The sequence below is a fragment of the Sceloporus occidentalis genome, unplaced genomic scaffold, assembly GCF_023333645.1.
Source record: "Sceloporus occidentalis isolate IW3139 unplaced genomic scaffold, rSceOcc1.0.p SCAF_52, whole genome shotgun sequence".
Taxonomy (NCBI): domain Eukaryota; kingdom Metazoa; phylum Chordata; class Lepidosauria; order Squamata; family Phrynosomatidae; genus Sceloporus; species Sceloporus occidentalis.
The window spans coordinates 630,729-654,516 of NW_028317032.1; the positions used below are offsets into that span (position 1 = coordinate 630,729).

General features: G+C 39.3%; 1 protein-coding gene across 1 annotated transcript in view; it reads right to left on the reverse strand.

Moving 5' to 3' along the window:
• LOC149288317 (kelch-like protein 29) overlaps nt 1-23,788 on the reverse strand; it is a 234,269-nt gene that overhangs the window by 111,165 nt on the left and 99,316 nt on the right. The window contains exons 2-3 of the mRNA XM_089491867.1: nt 20,449-20,596; nt 14,509-15,060 (exon numbers count right to left, since the gene is read on the reverse strand). Of these exons, the coding sequence (XP_089347993.1) occupies nt 14,509-15,060; nt 20,449-20,596 (700 nt within the window). The remainder of the gene's footprint in view (nt 1-14,508; nt 15,061-20,448; nt 20,597-23,788) is intronic.

Consider the following 23,788-nt stretch of genomic DNA (forward strand, 5'->3'; position numbering starts at 1 on the left):
GTTTAGCCAGCCCTGACTACAATTCCCATCATGCTTGGATTAAGCTGGAAAGGCATGATCACTGACATTGCGTAATATCAAATAAAGGCTTCCATATTCTGCTGGAATACCATGAAAGGGAAGCACCATCAAGAGGACAATAAAAACTCTATAGCTCGGTTACATTGTAAGCTAATGTTCTGATAACGCTTCTAGTTATAACTGCTTACTAGAAAAGTGTGTTGTAGTACGTGGGCCAGAAATATTTCTGGTTTATAACATGCTAGTAACTTGTCATAATGATCAGCTGTTCTTCAACAACATCTCACATTGACCTACATCACCCTATACCAAGCCAAAGGTTGGATACCCAATACATAACCCTTTAATGACAATTGACTTATAAATCAGTTTGTATAAAAATAATGAATATTTCACGGCAAGACCTTAGATTGTGGCCAGTCCTGCCTCCCGAAATCGAAGCCACATTAAACGTATGAACGTATGCCCTGTGGTGCTCAACATTGATTATGGATATTATCCAATTCAGCTCCAGAGCCCAGGTGGTTTACAGTCAACGTTCCAGCATGGACGTATCGGATTTCTATTTCACAATTATCACCTCGACATCAAACGGCTCAGGGTGTTTTAAAATTATTTATAACAAAGTCATAAAGGCACGTTTGTGAAGACACTTCAAGCTTTTCTCATGGTGGTTGGAATCAAATGATGAAGAAAAGAACAGAGCCTGGAAAGTTAATTTAGTTTGTGTGAGCCCGGCTTTATGGTTTTTTTTTTTTAAGCCAGAGAACAACAGAGATATATTGTAGTGGATTTCGTTTGTTGCGAAGGCTTGCATATTGATACAGTCAAAAGCGATGTATGCAAAGCATGCCGATGCTTTGAAAAAGACTTTAAAGCTCCGCTTCCTTCTGATGTATGATTAAAAATATCTGATTTGTAGTGTATTTCTGATTAGTGGGGGTCAAGCGTCTATTTCTATGTTAAGCTGCCCAGGGGACCCTCGTATTTTTAGAAAGTCCAATGGTGACACAAAGTCTAGATCATCAAAGGGTCTACTTAGCATTGCCTTCGTGATCCTGCAGGTTGAGGATGCGTATTCCCAAATGAAACCTTCCTCTGAGAAGTTCATAGCATGGATCTGCCCTCCAACACCTGCCAAAGTTCAAGTTACTTCCGCCCCGAGGCAAACAGCTGGTTGTTCTTAAGGTTTTTTTCCTCTTATGTCCTGAAGTGGCTTCTGTTCTAGAGCTGCCCACCTCGTTTTCTTAAAGGAGCTGGGAGAACGTTTGATTGTACGGGGAGGAGAAAGGGCTCCCCAAACGATCAATGAATCTTCTTGTAGGTCGGATGCCATGTTTGCTGCCCCCCCGGGGCAAACCCGGTACATGCATCTTCCATGTACTTTACAGTACCAAAGAAAACCAATCAGGGTTTTTTTAGAATAGAAACAACTGACAGAAATATAATACCATACGCTATAAGCTTATAAACACATGCTGCAGATCAATTAACTTGGTTAATCTCATAAAATTTTGTAAGAAAATATCACAAAAAGCCTTAAATTTCTTAACAATAGTCATAGTGAAAGGGCATATAAGCTGAGCTGGGTTTCAAATGTTAGGTCTCAGGAATAGTGGTGTTGGGAAATATTTTTATCATTGATCCTTTAAATCTCTATAACAGTAATACAAAAAAATACAAAAAACACGGCGTATACGTTTTACCAGCCACTTTTAGTAACGGTGTCTAGTGCAAATTTTTCGAACAATGTGCAAATTTGTGAAAATTATAATTTTTTCTTAAATGCGCTCACTTAATAAATATAGTCATTTCTTTTGAAAACATCTGTTGAAATTGTGCCAATATTTAGCAAGCGAATAATTTAGACACTAAGATTATTTAACTCATGGAATTGTGTTTGTCTGCTATTCACCTATTCTCCCAAAAAGCCGCCTCGCAGACCTTGGGACCCGCATCTTTGCACTTAGTGAGCTTTTCTCACAAGCACAGCCTAACTACCGTGCGTCTAATATGTTGGAAAACCACTGACGCATAGTTGCCACATCAGAAGCTCATTACAGATAATGTGGCACAGTCTGAGGTGTACACAATTATATAGACTGTATTTGCTTGTTTCTATATATACTCTTGCACTCCATAAATGCCCAGGTGCTACTACAGCCAATGATATAGCAATCCACAAAACAAGTGAACTCACAGGTCTTTTTATTTATTTTTATTTCAGATATTTTATCAATGTTTTGGGTTATCTCCAGACCCTGTCAAGTACACTTGTTTTGTCATTTTTGGCCCATTTGTTTTCAGTCAGCAAATTCCCTGCCCATTCGGTTTAGAGGGAAATTGGGGGGATTTTTAATTCGGGAACAAAAGTTGTTGCCCGGTGCCCACATTCACTCTCATTAACTCTTTCACACTCTCACTCACTCTCTCACACTCAAATTCTCATTTACCCTTTCTCTTGTGCTCTCTACATGTTTCCCTACCCTCTCTGCCAACCACTTCCGCATCTTCTTGTTCTTCCTCTTCTCTCTTTTATCTTCCATCATCGTCCGCATCTCAACGGACATAACCTGGGATAACTTCCCACCAATCGGAGCGGGGGGGGCACACGCCACCAGAAGCTCCACCATTTTGGCGGAAGTTGGTACCAGGTTATGTCCGCAGAGATATGGACAAAGATGAGAGAGAGAATAGAAGATTAACAAGAAAAAAAGGAAACATAAGAACGTGAATGTGAGAGAGAGTGAACGAGAATGAGCATGCGAGAGAGTAAGTGAGAGTGAAAGGGCTTGCCAATTTCAGATGAAAGTTCTGAGCTTTTAAATTTTGTCAGCTTCGTGGCCTCATTTTTGTGGCCAAATTTGCCCAAATTTGGTAAATTTGCAATTTGTTCGAATCAGAATGCACAAGTCTAATTTATATATATATATATATATATATATATATATATATGTGTGTGTGTGTGTGAAATATTCGGATGAAAGTGGGAATAGATGATATGATAGGATAAAAAGCCTTCTCTACGGACGTGACTGTGAATGTAGTTTTGTAAATGTATTCAGTAGAGTACTGGTAGTGTCTTTATGTTCATGTATTAGCACTGAATGGGGAAACACATGCAGAATATTTATTTCATCTTTCATTAGATATATCTTGATGTTTCCAGACAACTTTTTTAGTCTTAAACATACATGTAAAATATTATTGTTATTTAAATAAAATAAAAAAAGTCATAATGAAAAATTAGTAAAATGATTCCTTTAATTGAATTTGCTACTCTTAATATAAAGGGTTTTTTTAGGTTGTTTTTTTTAACATAATGATAAAGCAAGTATAGTTTTTCAAGATTTTTTGGGGTATAGTTTTAACAGTTTTTCTTTTCTTAGTTTTGAAAGGCAAATGAGTACTGATTAGAGGAAGGGAAAGACTGACTGAGCTCTTTCCTAAAAACATGTCAAAAATAATTTATAGTGCTCCAAGGCATAATGGGTAATGGCTCCATGAAAAATGAAGATCTGAGATATAAACGGAGTGCATGTCATCGAATTAAAAGGAATCTTATCAGATCTCATCTGTGTGAGGAAAGAATTCTTAAGACATTAATACGTTGACTTGTCAGAACTGTAAAAAAATCTTTTCCCAAATCCCCGCAAGCTTCTTTTTTTTTTTATAGAAATTTCCATATAGCGCTGCTCTCTAACATTCTATAAGAGAACATTCTCATTTATAAGAACATGACGGTACTCAAGATCAGCTCAAATACTATCCGCTACTATATATATATATGTCTCCCAACTTTTCAAGTGGCCAAGGAGGGACATGTATGTTTAGGGGGTGTGATTAGAGGAGTGGCTAGGGGTGGGGTTTTATGGAAAAGTGTTATATGACTATATATGGTATTTAAAATAAATAATGTGTTTTATTTACTCAAGGTGATTTATAAACCCATATCATACATTTTTTATACAGATTACTTTTAGACATCTGGGGTACATTCATACGAGTACCGGGGAAGTTCACTCTATTCTTCAAGGGGAGTGGCTTAGGGAGGGGCCGGGCTAGCCATCCAGATGGGCAGGGCTAGCCCCAGATAGTTTAAATCTGTATGGAAGTGGGAGGGGAATAAGTCTGAGAATGGGTGTGCCTAAATGGCGATCCCGCCACTCAAGAGCAGAGCGTGGTGACCTGGAGATCCAGAGAAGCCTCGATTCATCCAAAAACTCCAAGTGAAGCCCGGAGAGTCTCCAGGTATGCCGATACCCAGAGAAGAGAGAGGTGAGGGGAGGAAAAAGGCTCAGAGAGACTCGTGCCACATAAATGCACCCATTGCCCTCTCAATGTAACATGGACACTATATCAAGCATGTTCTAAACCTATTTGGCAATACATAGAATGTTTCACATTACATAATAAAAAAAAAATATTAGCTCATTATCTCATTGGAAAGGTATTTAGTTGTACCATGTCGGCCAATAAATGTATTGCAAGTATAAAATATTCTGTGACGTATAAAGGTAAATTATAGATAAAACCCACGATATTTTACCTATTTCTTTAGTTACAATGTTAATGTAAAAAAAAAACAACAACCCTGCAACATTACTGTAAACTACTAAAAGGTTTTTTTCTTCTCAATTTCTGTGTCTTGACAATACGAATACGGCTGCTGCCCAGCATGCTAGGGAAATAAATCTTTAAAAAGTAATGTAATTTCCAGCGTGCCCTGATTAGACACGGCAATCAATACACTTTTTCTTTAAAAAAAATTTAAAAAAAAGAATGTCTGCCCCCAGGGTAATGCAAATCCCCAGAATCCAGGTCAAACTAATGGAACCCTATTAAATCCATTAATTTTTTTTTCCTCCTCGCTTGATTCAAAAAGCAGTCAAAGAAAGAAAGAAAACCCAGTACCAATTAAACACGTAGGTCCTATTATAAAGAAAACAGAGATAAGGAGAAAAGGCGCCAAATGAACAACTTCTATTTTATAAAAGTGTTTTTTTTGGCTTTTTTTTGTTATGAATGATGTTTTGTTCAGATAAGTAACTTACCTCAGTGTAAAGAAGGCATAAGACTATTAAATAGTTGCCAAGATGGAACTTTTTATGCAAACACAAAAGAACAAGACTAACTCTGCAGAGAGACTTTTTATCTGGCTTTTGTGACTGATAGCGATCTACGGTTTGTTGCTCAGTTCACGGTTACTCCCAAAGAAGGACACTTGGCGTGGAGAAGGAGAATGACACTTAAAGAGTTAAAGAGGAGATGATGGTTGATGGGTGAAGGATATATCTGTCAACAGTACTAATAAAAAAAAATCACTTCTAGCAGGGTGCATTCACATTAAAAAACAAACAAATATGATAAAAAGCCAAGCGTGAATCATGGCACATCAAAACCCGGGGGTCTTATGGTCTTCTTGTTTGTCCAAAAGAGAAAAAAGTCCCACAATAGGGTAATATTTAAAAAAAAAAATACTATATGGCTAAAATATCGCTTACAAACATACCTGGGAAGTTTCTGAGTTTGACCCGGAGATTGCCAGGTGAAGCACCACTTCTCCGGGTCAAGACCCGAATCCTCCGGGTCGCGGGGTCTTGACGCGGCCCCCTCCCCGCCCATTTTCCCTTGAATTAGGGGTGCTTCCAGCATACGTCAGCGAGACTGCCCCTGACGTCAGCGGAACCACCCGCCGACGTCGGGCCGTGTCCCGCAAGGGAAGGCTACAGGTAGCCAGAGGCCAAAAATTCCCAAGTATGCCTACAAACATAAAATTGATCATGGACCTAACAGAAGTTGACAGCAGTTACTTTGTATCCAATAAATATCAAACAGCTTTCACAACGCATATCGTTGTCCCCACTACATAATATCTGGCCCCTCATGTGACCCCCCAGCTGAAATGCTGTTGGCTCTGCCCGGATAATTCTCAAAAGCTCTCTCTCTCTGAGTGAAGGAGGTCTCAGCCAATCAGAAGAGACTTCTAATGAGAACAAGGAGAGAGATCTGGGTGCTACGCAAGTCCTATGGGGTGCCAGGGTTGGCCTTTGGGGTATGCCAACTGTGATCTATATCTGCAATTTAGGGTAGGCAGTCAGCCTGAGTAGAGCACCACATTAATGAAACACAACATGCATTTTGAACTTCTTAGTTAACCCAAAAAGTGGACATCCGTTCAATCATATCATATAATATTTCAATCACTGTCTTTACGTTTAAGAGATAAGTGCATACTATATAGTAAACATGGCATGTCTAAAGCAGATAGACTTGGTTGTATATTTCACCGATGTTGCTGAAATAATAAAAAAATCTAAATTTTGTTGGTTTATAAATATTTTGCATATGTTTGTGTGTGTACGTATGTGTACGTATGTGTGAGTGTATGTATATGGTAAGACATCATATGGGTGGTCATGCATGCACTTGCGCCCAGGACTGGAACTTACTTCCAGGTAAAGCACTTACTTTGATATCCATAAAGATTCAATATAATGCGAACATTATACGAATTATTCAGTAGGACCAGCTTGACAGTGCGGTTTCATTATAATTTTTCACATTACATCAAGACAGACACGAAAGTCATTGTTCAGAGACTCGCTGGAGCTTAAATCTGTTCAACTTTCCCAGAAACTCCACTCAGGAAACCCCACAGGAAAATCTTCGCTGTCACGGCTTTAAATGCCTTCAGCTGACTATATTGTCATTAGTGAAGCGGTGGAGATATTGTCTCCTGTTGGGGTTTCTCAGACATTAAAACCATGTTTCTTTTTCAACTCATCACTTCATAGCCCTGTTATAAACAGACAGATTGCTGCAGCCGGAACGGGAAGTCTGTGACGGTTTTTAATCACTATTTCTATTTTTTTAAAAAAACATTTCCTGCAATTGACAGCGATGCTATCTTATTGTATGGAAATACAGCTGATTTTTTTCAAATAATAAAACAAAAAGGGAATCTCACATATAAAACTATAATATTGATTATCCCCATCCCACCCATACAAATCTGTTTTTATGGAAAACAAAGAAATTGCCATTGGAGCACAGGATTGATGGGAGTGATAAAGGAGTGATTGGAGTGATAAGGGAGCGATGGGAAGATTAAAGGAGTGATGGGAGTGATAAAGGGCCTCTGTACACCTATGAAAATCATCCATTTCCAGCAACAATAGTCATTTACAACATTAACCCCTTTTGCGCTGGATTTCCAATACATTTCATGTTATTTTAATAGACAAAAGTTATGTTTCTGTAAAAAAACAAGGACATTTCTTAAGTGACCCCAATATATATATATATTCAAACTTCATAGAATATTCAGTTTATTTAGAGTACTGATGTGTAAAATGAAAAAAAAAATGGATAAACAGATCCACAACGTGACGAATCAGGTTTAAGTTCAATTTCACACTTCGATCGTGTCTGAGTATTAGGAAAGTGGTGAGTTATGTCCGGATTCGGATTGTCTGGACTTATTTTTTAAGGTGTTCGTCCACATATATTCTTGAAAATTACGACTGGCAAAGTAAACCTAGATAGACAACCCCGTATCTCATTTGGGGTAGAACATAAGTAACCGTGGAAAAAAAAACCATTCCTTGAGGTTTATAGTCAGACGGCGAGTATGGGCGCTGTTGGCCACAGAGCACTTTGCCTGATATGCCATTTTTTGCCGTAAAGCTATGAAAATTATTCAGACCTCCGGGGGGGGGGGGGGTCCTGATCCGTCACTCAGAGGGTACAGATCAACCGAATTTACCTGTAAAAACACAGTCCTCAAAGCGTAATATCTACAGTTTTTTTTATTTATTTTAATATTCTACAAATTTATTCACAAAATTATAATATGCTGTCTACAACATGCCCCAGAAATCCTTTCCGGGGAATTGAAAATAGCTTCTCTTTTGTCAGATTCACTGAAGGGACATAAAAATACTTCTGTTCGGATCTGCTTAATTATAAATGTTATTTTTAGACTGTTAAAAACACGTTGGGGGAAGAGTGTTTGGAATATCCACATATACAATGACAGTTGTGGAATTAAATATAGTAAGCTTGTCCTAGATTCTTAATCAACGGGGGCTCTAATTCTCATTTCTGCAGAATTTACGAGGGTAAACCTGATTGCATGTGATTATTCTGCAGAAATAAAGAGTTTCTATTAAAATATTGAGGTTGAATGTATTGGATCGCCTTTTCGTGTGAGTTTTTTAATGGGATATCTTCATAAGTGTGCATAGGACCTTTATCACTCCCATCACTCCTTTATAACTCCCATCACTCCTGTGTTCCAATGGCACGTTGAGTTCATTAATCAAGGCTTAAGTTTAAAGGGCTTTCATGAGAGTGAATGAGAATGAGAATGAGATTGTGAGCGAAAGGGTCCTTGAATTTCAGACAAATATTCAGAGCTTTTTGTTTCATTTTTATCCGCTTCTGGCCTAATTTTCGTAGCTTTGTACAAATGGCTGAATTTACCAAAATTCTGTAAATTTGCAATTTGTACAAATCCGAAGGCATAAGTCTAATGAATATTCCCAGGAAACAAAACAGAAACTTATTTAGCAGTTATATATACTTATATAGCTGATATTTTTTTATTTTATGTCATTATTTATATTTATTTTATTTTTTGTTTTTTTTTATTTGTTTTTAATGTAGTTTTACAAGTGTACCTATTTTATTTCAAAATGCCAAAGAGGGGCAATTTTGTTTTAGGGGGTGTGGTTACTGGTGGGCGGGGCTATACAAAACTGAATAAGGACATTAGTCGAACAATTCAATTTACATACAGTTCAATTTCTAAGCACATTTTCTGCTGTTCCTATACACATTACCCAGCAAGTATTCTGAGCTCACAGTAGGGGAATGATACGAGGAAAGAATATTTCAACAACTTTTTGCTGCCAAGGTATAAAAAAGATTTGTCAAGTGTTTTTTTTTCTAATTTGCATAAAAATGTTAAGCAATATTTATCTATTTATTATTATTATTTATGTACATGAAGTACAATAGATTTATTTTTTTCAAAAAATTCAATTAATTACAAAAATCTCAGACTTGAGTGTGAAAAAAATATTGGAGTCACTCTTTTAGAAAAAAAATCATGAACCTCCTTCTTTGATTTTGTATAAATGGATTTTTTACTCTGATGCATAAAAAAATGAAATTCTATCAAAATTTCAACATCTTACCTTTCATAGAATAGAAGCTCTTACATAGCCACGCAATTTCTAAAAATGTTGTCATTAATGAAAAAAGTCTTAGACTTGAATGAAATAAAAACGTTGCAGTCACTGTTAAAAAATTAAACAAAAATATGCAAAATCCTCTACTTTTTAAGTTATTTAGTATAATTGTCATAACAATATTATTTATTGATATATGTGAAAAAGGAAAAGAAAAGGAATGCAAAAAAAAAAGCTCAGGAGAGGATGCAATTATGATGTGAATATAAATGCTTCCTAAAGCTTTGACTTCTCCAGATTGCCTGATAAAAGTATTAATAAAAAATACAAATCAGAACAGCGCACAGGGGTCTAATGTCATCATCTGTATAAGTCATTGCATAATGCCGTGGAATGTGTTGGCACTATATAAATAATACAATACATTTAGAAATTGTGTGCTAAGGACAGCCGCGCTGCCTTTATGTTTTACGGACAAGCTTTCAATGAATACTAACAATTCTTTATTAAGTAAACATTAATTTTTCCTATAGAGCTTTAAGTATAACATAGATAATAATAATAATTATGATAATATATAGGATCACCATAAATAAATGTGATTTCTCGCAGAGATTGTGCTTTTGTCATTACTCGCCGTATAAATACGGCGAGTAAGACTATGCAATACATATACATTTGAATTAAAACCTATAGGCTTGACCTAAAAATGAAAAGAAAAGAAAAACAGCTGTTCTTGCTACCGGAATTCTAACATGCGATTTCCAAATCGAATCTATAAAAAAATTGGGAAAACAATGCTTGTTTCTACTGGCTGGCCGGGCAACAAAAATCCCACTCGACCAAAGAGCAAAAAAAAAAAAAAGAGGCTACTAAAATACAGACCCAGCATTGTAATTGTGCATGTTCCTGTTGGCATTGGGAATGACTCTGTTGGCTCCGTTCCTTGCACCTGGGTAAACAGGGGGAGATTTTCTTTAAAGTTGTGTTAACTACAAACCTGAAGCCTTTATGGTGGCCGCGCAGGTGGTAGCGGTTATTTCAGGCGCATCAGCCAAATATACGCGAAGACGTGTTAAACCGTAAAGGAAATTTATAGCCCATTAAATTAAATAGGACATTAAATTCCTCATAAGTTTACCACACTTAAAGGACTACTAACACCTACAAATTAAAACACTTTATTTCATGGGGCTTTTCAAGCTTAATGCAACACTGAATCAGCCGCGTCTGAGAAAGCTGGCAGATGATGCAGCCACAAGGGACGAAGCACCGGTGGAGAGATCTGTGCCGGCGGTTACACAGACCTCCAGGATACGGTGGCCGCTAATGAAGCCTTGGACAAGGGCAGCTGTCTCTCTTGCCCCACGTCAAATATTGCCCTTAATGTAAGACACGGTCTCTGCACCAATATATGTGCAACCCATGTTATATTCCTGGGTCTCAGGAGCTCCGACACCCATACTACCGTATTTGCTCGATTATAAGACGGCCCTGATTATAAGACGACCCCCAAAATCTGAATATTAATTTAGGAAAGAAAGAAAAAGCCTGAATATAAGACGACCCTATAGGAAAAAAGTTTTACCAGTTAAACTATGTGAACAATTGTTTGTTAATAAAAGCTATGATTGAGAAAAATATTTTGTTTTTATTTCCTTTTTTTACAACCTGCCCCCCAGTTATGCACATCTGCCCCCAGGCTTGCCACTCTGCCCCAGAAATGCCTTATACCCCCTATATGCCACTGTGCCCCATGATATGCCTTTTAACCCTCTAAATGTCACTGTGCTCCATGATACGCCTTTTAACCCTCTATATGCCACTGTGCCCCATGATATGCCTTTTGACCCCTATGTGCCACTCTGCCTCCAGAATTGCCTTATACCCCTATATGCCACTCTGGCATTTAGGGGGTTAAAAGGCATATTATGGGGCAGAGTGGCATATAGGGAGGTATAAGGCATTTCAGGAGGCAGAGTGGCGTATAGAGGGTTAAAAGGCATTTCTGGAGGCAGAGTGGCATTAAGGTGGTTAAAAAGGCATTTAACAGAGCATTTGCTCTGGGAAAAACCTCGTCTTATAATCGAGCAAATACGGTATTTCAGAAATTCGTGGAACGACACAGAAAACAGGCGGCATTATTGGAACGTCCAAAAATGACCTTTATTACAAATGGTGAGAAGTTAAAAAAGAAACAGAGAAACCGTCGCAAATTACTGGGATATTTACTTATATTGTTTAAATAAATCTCCTACAATTCGGTTAGTAGTATCTATTGCAGATTTTAAATCCTAACCTTGATGAAATAATTCAGGGCATATAATATAAAATGGATGTTAAAGAAAAATGTTTTTTCTTTATTTAGCTGCCGCTTTATATTATGTTTATAAATGATATTATATTTTGAAGCTCTCAATGCTCTGTTGGCTATTTCTATTATTATGCTTCTGTTATGGATCTTAGGTGTTCCACCATCATTACTTCATATAAAAAGCCCCTCCATGTCATTATGAACCTCTCCAAAGATGGTTATATTGGTTATATTAGTATTCACACCCATGTCCATGGCCTATTGACCATATTGTATTTTTGGTACCCTTGGTTTTGTTTTTTTCCCATACTATCTTCATACCTGGGAACTCTCCCTGGTTGAGCGCTGCTCCTCTGGTTTTCCCGAATCCTCCAGGTAGCCGGAGCCGAGAAGTTCCCAGGTATGACTATCTTCCATTTGTGTCAATAATTAGAACCTTAAACGTCAGGATTCTGCTTGGTTCAAACCAGTTAAAGCCAAGAGGTTGGAAGAGCAAGTCCATCAATATCTACCAAGAATCTGAAGGCCAAAACCATCTTCTACTATACATGACCGTTTGGGTCCACGTCTAAAACATTGTATCAGATGAAAATACCCCCAGGGACAACTACCCCCTCCGTTGATGCTGTGTGACATCATTAAATCTAGGTTATTGCAACTAACCCATTGTCCACCCTAAAAGGAGAAGAAAGAAATCGCCCTTACTATTTATTGAAAATATTTTTATTTATGTATTGTTATGTTTTTATTGTTATTTTTTTACCAAGTGCATTGTGTGAGTTTTTCTATGGGAAAAATGTTTAAATACATTTTCAATAGGCCGACTGTCTAATATATGTTAAACAATAGAACACTTGAATGCTGCTTTATTTCAAAGGAACGCTCAGATGAGAAGACACCGTGACCTATTGCAAATGGAAAATTCCAGGAAAGCTTTTGAGAAATATGGGTGGGGGGGGGCAAGAGAAGGTTAATAAAGACCATACAGCGCATTTTCATAGACGAATGAAAATCAATTTCATCAGAATGCAAAACACTTCTGTAATTAAAAAAACAAAAGCACACTTTAAATAAGTGCTCAGAGGAACTTTACAAATATGGGTTTCTCCTCCGCGCCGAGCGGCACGCTTTGCTCTTTCTCGCCGGACATCGTACAATAATTGCTCACGAACTTTGGCAGGGCTCGCGTGTTAAGACAGACAATGAAATTAAAAAAATCTCAGGGATTTAATGAGATGGAACCTTGAGCCTTTTTTTTTTCCTCTTTTCTTTAAAAGAACTTATTATAATGCAAGACAAGATCTGGACAAAATAAAGGAAGGCTTCTCGGTATCACGCATGTCACATTTTTTTCTAAATTTAAGAGATTATGACGAATTTAGGGTGTTATTTTGTTTGAGAACGAGAGGTTGTTGAGGAAACTCTTAGACTCTGAGACCTGAGGTTTTAGGGTGCGAGCAGGAGGTTTAGTAAGGGTACACTCACATTGTGACTTGGGTAATAGCAGGGATGCACCGGCCCTTTAAGGCCAGCGGCCGCCTGATAACATAAAGGCAGCTGACTGCCGGATATGAGCATATCCAGCCGCTGGCCGCACGCTGATGCACCCGATCTGCCACTGCTGTGGATTCTTTTGGGTTGTGTATAAAAAGTGAGCACTTGAAAAGCCGACTTATCACCATAGCAACCAGTGACATGTTCCAGCTGATTGGATCATTCAGCTGATTGCTATAGCGACAAGACCACTTTTCAAGACCAGACATAACTTTTTATGTATTACTTAAACCCTATTTCTAGGTCTACTAAGCGTATACAGAGAAGAGGGCGCTGTATAGGGTAACCTCCTACACGGAGGATGCTGGGACTTTTCCATAGGTGTTTGCGTCGCAGTTAATATATGTTTAATTTGTGGCTGCTTAGCCCGGGGATGAGTATACAAATTAAATCAATAAATCATGAGAAGATATCTCGTGTGACTTCATAGGTCATATTTTGGGTAAATAACCATATGAATCAGTCATAGCCGAGCCAGTTGGAAACATGATGTAAGCACCATTATGACAACAACTGGAAGCTCTACAATATTACGCATCTCCCAGAGAATGCATGGGAAAAGTAGATGGAAATTTGGGGCAATGTTGACTGTGTCCACGGCCCTAAAATGCTGTATAATTTATTTTTAGGATTTTTTTCTAAGATTGGGATGCAGCAAATTATTTTTTTATATATATAAATTACTAAAATCACCTCCTGCAAGTAGCTGAACGCTCACGAATAAATATTGCGAAATAAATAGCGGACAGATTTCTCGTTGTCGTCTTTGTACCCTGCCTTTAAAAAAGCAGCGAAAATGTGATTTCCCAGCAAACAAAAAAAAAAATACAAGAAAAGATTTTGGTGGATTATGCATTTGAACTCTATTTTTTTTTCCTAGTTAGCATCACAGCCAGTTCCTAGCCCTCGTTTCGCTGCTTGTTGTGGAAAAGGCGCGTTTCCGAAGTATGCATTATTGAAAAAGGAGAGACCTCGGGGACAGGAGAATCACTTTAGATGAAAACAAAAATGAGGCTTGCTTTTCATCCGCAAACTGATGCATTTCAGCGGTGCTCTGGAAGGGCAGATCACAGATGCCACGGAAATAAGAGATGAGGAATTCCACTCGTTCGTATTCTGGCAGGCTCCGTAGGTGGTAGTCAATGGGAGAAGAATTCTGTGTTTTATTGCTTACTCTTGATAAGCGCTTTCTTTTGTCATATTTAATTCATAAAGGCTTCTACTGGGTATTAAAAAACAAAACAAAAAAAACAAAAACAAGACCGGACTTACGGCATAAATGCATTGAAGATAAAAGATCTGCTTTGTTGACCTTCGGCTGACTCCCCGGAGTTGTTTCGATTATTTATCAAAGTGCGCGCAAACCTTTTTAGATCAATGGATATTATAATAATAAAATAAAAAAACGCTAAGGCAGCTTACCTTTTGGATACCAGGGGTCTGTGAACTCGTACTTTCCCATGCCGATTGTCCGTAGCATCTGGACTCCGTTGGGGTTGCTTTCTTGGTTGCTGGTCTGGCTTGGAGGAGGCGGTGGAGCGCTTTGTCTGTTTGTAGCCGGAACGCTATTAGGTAGGGCTGCCGAAGGCATGGTGGGTGGTGGATGCGGCAGAATGGGGCAAGTCATGTGACCATTGCCTACAGCTGTGTGGCCTGGGTGCGGGACCTGACCGACACCGGTCAGAGAGGACATAGCAATTGGCTGGCTGTGCCTATACATGGTTTGGCTTTGGAGATTGACCACCATATTGCTCAGAGGTGGTGTCGGCTGCTGGTGTTGCTGCAGTTGGTAATGAGCCGCCATGAGTGGAAGCTGAGTGGCCACATGAGGTGGTAGAGTGGGGGTGACCCCGATGATTGGAGCCTGGACATTGGCTGCTTGGCTATAGATGGGCGGCTGGGTCATTCCATATGAGTGGGCTATGAGGGACGCCTGAGTAGCTGCAGAAACTGTGGTCGCCCATGGTGGGGTGGCTACAAGGTAAACACAAAGACACGTTATAAGTCAGAATCCTCTCCAACAATTACTAACGCAATGAGGAAATCCACGCAGAATAAACCAAAGAGGTGTACGTGGAGCGAAAAACAAAGCAACAGAAACATAATCACCGCAATACACAATGCACGCCATCTGTGTTTTCAAAAATTGTAGTTATGGCCTTCACTTACAAAAAAATAATGACTAATCCGCTTTCAAAACTCAGCATATATAAGAGTGGTTTAATAACAAAACACTATAAAAAAAACCAATAAATACCGCACAGCAGATAAACAGCTTGAGATCCATACATCCCAAGGTGCCTGGGTCCAAGGAGAAAGGTGGGATTCTACTTCTTATAAAGGCGTTCATCATTCCCGTCTCCATTATTATGTTAAAGAAGTCTACTAAGATTTCATCTTGCTGCCTGGATAAAGTCTTGAACCCCCTTTTCTAGCCTACAAATTAATAATAATAATAATAATAATAGGTGCAGCTGATCATACTTTCTGCCATCTTTAACTATTCTCTATTTTTTTGACACCTAGAGATAGTTTCGGCATCTGAGACGGGGCTTGATGTACCGTACAGAACAGACCTAACACAGGACAGGTATTTAATGAGGACTCTGACAAAACCACCCAATGTGTAACGAACGTCTCAAAGCCAGGCGGATCACTCCAGGCGTCTGTGAAGGAAATGTTTGAAATATTACACTGGGATGTTTAAAGCATCGGTGTAAATGGATCAAGAAGAAGCTGCTAGGCACATATAGTATATATTTTCTCAGTATAAAAGCAATATAGAAATCATATATATATAGTATAGTGACACTCCCTTTGATACCGAATCTCCCATTTGTACTCCATGAGGGCTTCTCATTCTAGAGGTGGGCAGTAGGACACTATGAGCAGAATTGGGTCCGTCATGGATCATGCTTACAAAGCCTGCACCTAAAGTGAGCTGGATTTTCTCCCCAGACTCATGTATCCTAAAAGATGGAAAGATAAGACGTGTTTTGGCTTTGCTTTGGAAGTGGAGCATCTGGGAGGCATGTAATGTGAGCATGCGCCGCTAGCGACATAGCACCGCGTGTGTGTTGGACTGGAGCCAGGGGCCTGTCAGGCCATCTGATTTCGTGTGTGCATGTGTGATAAGATGGTGTTATCTGGAGTGCTAAAACTATGGAACTGAGGTCAACAACACATGTCAAAAATGGCAGAAGAACAAGATGGTTTTACATCCTTGCGTGCCGTGTTATTCTGTTACAACAGCTGTTCCTATTCTCTAAGGATTTATGCCGTTTCTCAGAGCTTGCGGTGTATAGGGGATGGTTTGTAGGGTGTATGTTTCTTCAGGAAGAATTATAATTGAGGATATCAGTCTTTGTGTTGGACTTAATTTTTTCTGCATTCGTGTTACTTCCGTCAATGATAGATGGTAGATTCCACTTTGTGGTGTGTGTGGCTGAGTATGGTGTGTGTGGCTGAGTATGGTGTGCGTGTGGCTGAGTATGGTGTGTGTGGCTGAGTATGGTGTGTGTGGCTGAGTATGGTGTGTGTGTGTGGCTGAGCATGGTGTGTGTGTGGCTGGGCACTGTGTTGCATGTGGCATATAACATGCACAAATATACAGTGATTTCATTAGGAATACACCACAACAGGCTCAGGAGGAATGAGATGAGTTTGAGCGAGGGTCCTTTTTAAGAGGTTGTGAGTTAAAATGTAATTTATTGCGGTTATGATGGTAGTGCTAGTGGGGTATTTATTATGCAAGGATTTTTGTAAAAAAAAAAAATATAAAGTTCAGTTATTTCCAAGGGTGGTTTTTCTTCCAGCTCCAGTCCTGGATCTCCTGATGGTCCGGTGGGCCATTGTGCCCCATACTCGGGCGCTGCAGCCTGTGGCTAGCGGCTAAATACATTCAGCTCGGCATTAATGTGCCAGAGCCACCTTGTAATGGCCAGTCCAGCCCTGGTGCTATAATAAGGGTTAATGCTCTGAACAGCATCCGGGACAGACCACTTAGTGCTATTTACAGACTGACTTAAATGAAGGCATTTAATACTGGGGTTAACTATTTGACTGCCAGATGATCAGCAACACCATGAACCGAGTTAACCTCATATGGCCCGCTTTGCATCCCGCTGCATTATGAATACATGGTTCTAGTTTGTTAGCGAGGGGGACGATCCGCAGATTGCCGAACCCTGCAGAGATGAGTGAACTTTATGAGAAGCCATCCCATGCTCCCTCAACAGCTGCTCTCTGCTTAATCCTTTATTTGAAGTTTACGGTTTAGGATTAGACGTTATTTACAAATATGTTTCTCTTGGAATCCTTTTCCGAATCACAGAGTTCGCCCAAAACTCATAAATAAAAGACCCTGAAAAGGGAAGTCTTCAATTAACATCCAGCGGAATGTCTAGAATGTTGACACTTGGATCAAGTGCCTGACATGATGGAACTTAATTGACTTCCGTGAGATTATTGATGCCATATGAACACTGACTTTGGTGGGAAGGATTTCCCATTAGTGCCCCTCTGACACTTCTGGAGCCGCATAACTTATCCTCAATTGACTCATTTGCAGCTGGATGTATAACCCGCGACCGTGAGGTCGGAATCAGGCGGATAATCGCAAAGAGCCCGATCAGCATCAAATCGGTGACTCTTCTCATAATGTTATCCTAACCCTTAACCTGCTGTCCCGGTACACAATTCTAACAGCTATCTCTACAGTAAGGGGAGCCGAATGGGCCACCGATTGCAACATTTGGCTACATTTTCTTTAAAGACATTTATAGAAACATAACAACCATTTCTCCCAATTGTTTTTTTTTTTTATGCTGTACAAAATGTCAAATTCTGTAACTTTGTGCCTATCCCGTGCATTTTTTAATTCCCTCACTGTATTAACCCCTACCACATCTGCTGGGAGGCTCTTCCACTTATGTGGCTTCTGACTTCTAGACTGTAAGCTCTTCTGAGCAGTGCCTTCTTTACCTTTTGTTTCTCTAAATCAAAATTATCATTGATACCACTTGGTTTGTCCTGCTTACTCATTGTACTGCGCTGGGGAATATGATGGTGCTATATAAAAGAATAAATAAAAACATGTACAATCCCACAACATACATATATATATATATATATATATATATACACAGATGTTTTTGAGTCTCTATGGTGACAACCTATCAGTGCCTGCTTTTATGTCACATGACATTTAAGTGTTCCTAGTAAAAAAATATAAATAAGGCAAAATTTTACACCAGTAAAAAACTATTTCAGGAAGGATGTTAGGCATTCAACAGTACTCGAAGTTATGTTTCTCGTGCTTCTTTTTTGGTTAGAAAAGCACTTTTAAGTTAACAACAGCACATTTAATTAAAAAAGGTAACTCCACTATTATGGTTAGCGTTATAAAAGTAATGTGAAAAGAAGCGTCCTATAGACGGGTGGGGGAATCCAGATTCCTTTCACAGCCCGAAATACAAGGCTTTTAGGTATCTGACATAAAGTAATTTATATTACAGGGCTCTGCGACAGATAAAGAGAGAGAACATGGTATTAGAGCGTCTGCCTCATCGTTCACGATCGGAAGCACAGGCAGCTCCTTCATAGCCCCCGTTTCCAGCGTAATGTGATAGATGGGTCTTTACCTAAACTAGAATGCAGTAACGACAAAGTCCTAGTAATTGTCATCGGACTCTTGGAAGAGACACGATGATAAAAAAAAAAATATGAGTTTCTTGTTATTTAAAACATAAAAAAACTTCAAACCTTAACAAAAAAACCACAAAGGGCTACCTGCCTGTATATGCAGAACGGAGATATGGAATAATATCACTTAGCTGTAGAGATCTGGAGAACGTGTTTTGGATATCTAAAGAGAAGCTGTTCCCTTCCCATCTTTTAAAATGACCCATAGCTTTGGGCTTATTTTGACTTAATTTGATTTTAGGTGTTTTATACCCACCGGCTCATATCTCGAACAAAACTGTGTTTATTTGCTCCATAATAGAAGATGCAATGTTACGGGTGTGTCGTGGCTGCAGAGAATTTAAACGTTGACCGAGGCCAATTCTATCCAAAGCTGAATAAACAATATTGTTTAACTGTTTTTGTGTGTATGCCTGTTCAATGGTGTATGGAGGCCGTAGTGGACGATACTAAGGTCATGACTGTTCCCTGTGGTACATGCGTAAAGGTGGGTTTTAAATACATATGTGTATACAGTACTGTTCAAACGTTTGGGGTAACTTAGAAATCCAGCCCAGATGGGGTTAATGGTGTAAATTACTATTGTAGCTGGAAACGGCTGATTTTTAATGGAATCTCTTCATAGATGTACAGAGGCCCTTTATCCCTTCCATCGCTCCTTTATCACTCCCATTACTCCTTTATCCCTCCCATCGCTCCTTTATCACTCCCATCACTCCTGTGTTACAATGGCACATTGTGTTCACTGATCCAAGTTCAAGTTTAAAAGGCTGATCGTTAGAAACCCTTTTTGTAATTATGTTACAGCCAGAAATCTCCTTGTTTTCCATAAAAACAACTGAATGACCCCGAAGTTGTGAAGAGGACAGAATAATGCATTCAGATTCAGGGAGAAAGGGAGGCACAGAAACGCTTCTCTTTCTCCGGAAATCTGTTTGCAATATTCTGGCCTCTTGGAGTACTTACGCAAATGGGCGGAGCCACAGCACACAGACTCTCCACCGTTCCTCCAATCAGAAGAGAGGGTGTGCGCGGAGGCTCCTTCCTTTTGTGGAAGTATCTGTATAATGGGGCTGATACCAGGGAGAAACACATAAAAAGAAAGAAGAGAGAAGAACAATAAGAGGCAAGAGAAGAAGCGGAGCTGCGGAAAACCAAGACAGGGACGTGGAAGAAGGTAGGGAGACATTAAGAGAGAGCATGAGTGAGAGCGAGGGTGAGTGACAAGGTAGGTCGTTTTTTCATGGGGTTTTTTCTGGAAAAAATCCTTGTCTTATAATCGAGCAAATATGGTATTCTTTTGAACACTTTTGTAATTAAATGCTGCTGTTGAAAGCCCAAACCCCAAATAATTTTTATTTTTTTTGCTGGGAACTCTGAAATCTCATGTGATGCAGAAGCAGGCTCTGATAGGGTGTTGCCACATCAACTGTATTCAAGTCTTCTTAAAAGTTCCTGTGTTGTTATTATGTGGAACGCCCCTTTTTACATAAATGTGTATAATATGGGCTTTAGCAATCCCAGCTCATTTGGATAGTCTCCGAGACTGGCAAAGGATTATAGGAGTTGTAGTTTAAAATGGCAAAAAACCCTCAGTCTAGCTGCTTCTGGCATGACATCACATAAAACTGGGGGGTATATTTCCCATGCTTAACTCACCTGGGTTTTCGCCTTTCCTCATCTGCTTAGTCGGGGGCTCCTCAGTATCCCATGGAGTGGACTGATTGATGGGAGTCTGTCCCCACCGCACGCTGGTAGCCAGAAGTTGTCCTTGCGTTTGCTTCTCAGTCTTGGAAAGTATTGGTGTCTGCAAAAGAAGACAAGTCGCTCATTTACCAAATATTGAATGGTCCAGGCAAGAAGCAGTCACCTTTGGCATTATAATAAAGATAACTTTTCTATACTAATCCACAAAACGTTTAGTCCAATAAAACGAATGGCCATCTGCTTAATATCGAACAAAAAGGATAAACAACACAAAAGCAAAATGTCACAAAATATTAGATAACATTTAGTAAGATAAATGAATGGAAAAATATCCAAGAGTACTGATGACTTTTCCAAAATGCTATTATTTGTACTAGTTTATTTAGGCAAAATTGTCGACATGACATTAGACCAGCGATCTTCGGAGTAATCTTGCCTTCCGTTGGGTCGTAAACATGATGTTGCCTTCCAATAGCCAATCATTATGGAGTCTGTAGTCAAAATCAATACCTTCTATTGGGCAAACATTGAAAAAAAATACTATATATAAGCCTTTGGGACCTTTTTGGGACCTTCTACTAATGTCTCCACACGCGCTCTCACCCATATTTAGCCTTCTCCCTACCCAATTACTCATGCTCCCCACACAGTTTTCTCCTACTAAAGCCTCTCTGAGACCAGCTCTCCCCCTACACAAAGCCATACCCTGAGAAGAGGGAGAGCTCCTGGTAGCCCACCCCGGGACATTCCCAGTATGGACGTATATCTTCTCAACAACACATGGTGATCTCCGTTCCTGATGAGCGTTTCTTCACAGAGGTCAGTGTTCACTTCGCCTACGTTTCACTAGAAGGATATTTGGAAATAGACTAAATATAAAAAGGATTGTGACAAGCAAATTAATGCATATTGTGGCCCAATCTGTTCACATCTCAGCAGTCCATATTGCACCAGCTGCCAGAGCAACCATAACAGATCTCTTGACACCATCCAACACCGATACTTGGACTCCTGGAGCTAGTACAATTTGTTCTTTGTGTGTTTTTGGCACACTGTGTTAAAGGGACACTCCAGTGTCTCGGGCAGCCCCACCAATGAAAAATGCATATTAAAGTACGTTAAAAAAACAAACACACAATTTAGGAGAAGCTGCAGCTCCAAAGATGCAGAGCAACACCTAGTCTGTGCTTCGGTTAAACTCATTTTCTGCAAGGATAGGGGCATTAGGGAAAAAAGCAAAAGCAATTCTTCAGAATCCCTCCATACATTTGAAACGGGGACCACAGAAACTGTAAAGAGACCCCCCAGGTATCATACACATTAAAGTACATACTAGGCAACACCGCTACTCCATGGGTTAATATAAATTATCGGTAGTACACTTGCTATACTATGTTATTTCCATCATTCTCCAAGACTAGATGTCCTGATGTGGTGTTAATACGTTCCACAGAAATAACATTATTATAAAAAAAATAAAAAAACGATATTGAGATGGAAATATCGGAACATCTTGAAAAGAGAGATCCGCATTTTTCCAAACTGAAATACCTTGCGTAGTACTTGTGTTAAAATATCTGTTTAAATGATGTTATTTTTTTGCAAAGGAAAAATAAAAAAAAGCTTTTCTGTCTTTTCGCTTATATTTTTTTTTCCTCTGTAAAAGTGGAACAGAGCTATCAGGTTTCAAACCTTCCAGATAAAGTGATATTGACGGCCCGCTACACTTACCTCTTGTTGTGAGGTTGACAGCTGGTAACTTATTGATTCAACAAGCTGTGAACTAGGGTAATGTTTTCTTCTTTCAACCATATATTTATCCACCGGAGAGTAGGAGTAAAGTTCGGCCGGGAGGTGGAGGAGCCCGAGTCGCTAACACACTATAGGGGGTCTCTTTACTTAAGGTCGAGATGGTGGGAATTTGCAGACGGGTTAGTGAGCTAGACTATTGGGAGCTTGGCTTAAGTAACTAGCTTAGATAGATGAGTCAAGTTAAATGAAAATAAGGAAAATAAAATAATTTAATAGAAAATAAAAACAAAGGGCTTTATTAAAGAGGCACTCCAGCCACCATATGCAATTTAATGCTCTTGATAACTGCGGGGTCCGTTTAAATGTTCATGCGGACCACCTAGCAAATGCATTGGGGGATTGTATAGAGTATGTATTTGCCCCTAGGAGATTAGGAGGGCAGTAAGCACTGTCAATCATGTGGGGAAAACCCCAAAGTACATCCAAGCCTGTAGAGATAACGCCGCTTCACATAGGCCTTATGACGGTTACCCCCACTACCACCAAACGGATCACCACAATAACGATAATGCTCTAATAAAGGGTTAAGCGCAGGACCGTACAAAAAAATCTCACTGAGGCTGGACCGTGAAGTCAAACATAGCATTTATTCCCATGAATTAAGAGTAATTGTAACGGGAAGTCACTCACAAGGTGGATCGCAGACTAGACGTGCCACACACCTAACGCGCTTCACCCTCCATGTCGGGGCTTAATCATGATCACCGTGAAGAGCATAAGTAATGCTCTGGTGTCACAGAGCCACCGCTCTCCAGAGTCATGTTCTGGAACGTGCTGTTTGGGAATCGGGATAATAACTAAAAAACTAATTTCTCAATGAAAGAAATATGGATTTGGGAATCCTTACGACGGAACTGTCCATCCCTTCCTCTTTTCCAACATTCGCTGGTGATGGGACAAAAAGAGGAATAAATCAGGGACAGGACCTAGATACGAGTAGATAACGAGGAAACTTTTTTTTTTTTACACTAGAAAGTTAAAACTCTACAAAAAGTACACAGAAAATCTTTGAGAAACCCAAATTCTCCCGACATCTGCATTTAGTTCCTGGAACTCCATTAGGAAGAAAGAAAAAAAAAATATTAGTTTTCAAGAAGCTTTTCTAGTATAATGCTACTCTTTTGTATACATTCCAGAACTTTTCAGGCACGAGATTAGAGTCTTTTCAACAAGCAACTGGCGCGGTCTGTTACTCTCATGTGCCGGTTATTCCTGTAAACCACAAAATCCTTGAATGATGATATTTTCCGGTCAAAATAGTATATGACCAAAAGGCGGATGAAGAATTTCAGTTGCCACGGACCTCAATTTATTACGTTGTATAATATTTTTTTCAAGGCCCCATAAGAAAATATATATAGAGCTATATATATATATATATATATATACTAAAGTCAAAAAGGTACTAAAAAAAATCTATATAAATAAAGTCTCGGAATCCACCGAGGACAAATCTCGAAAAACTGGAATAGCGACAATT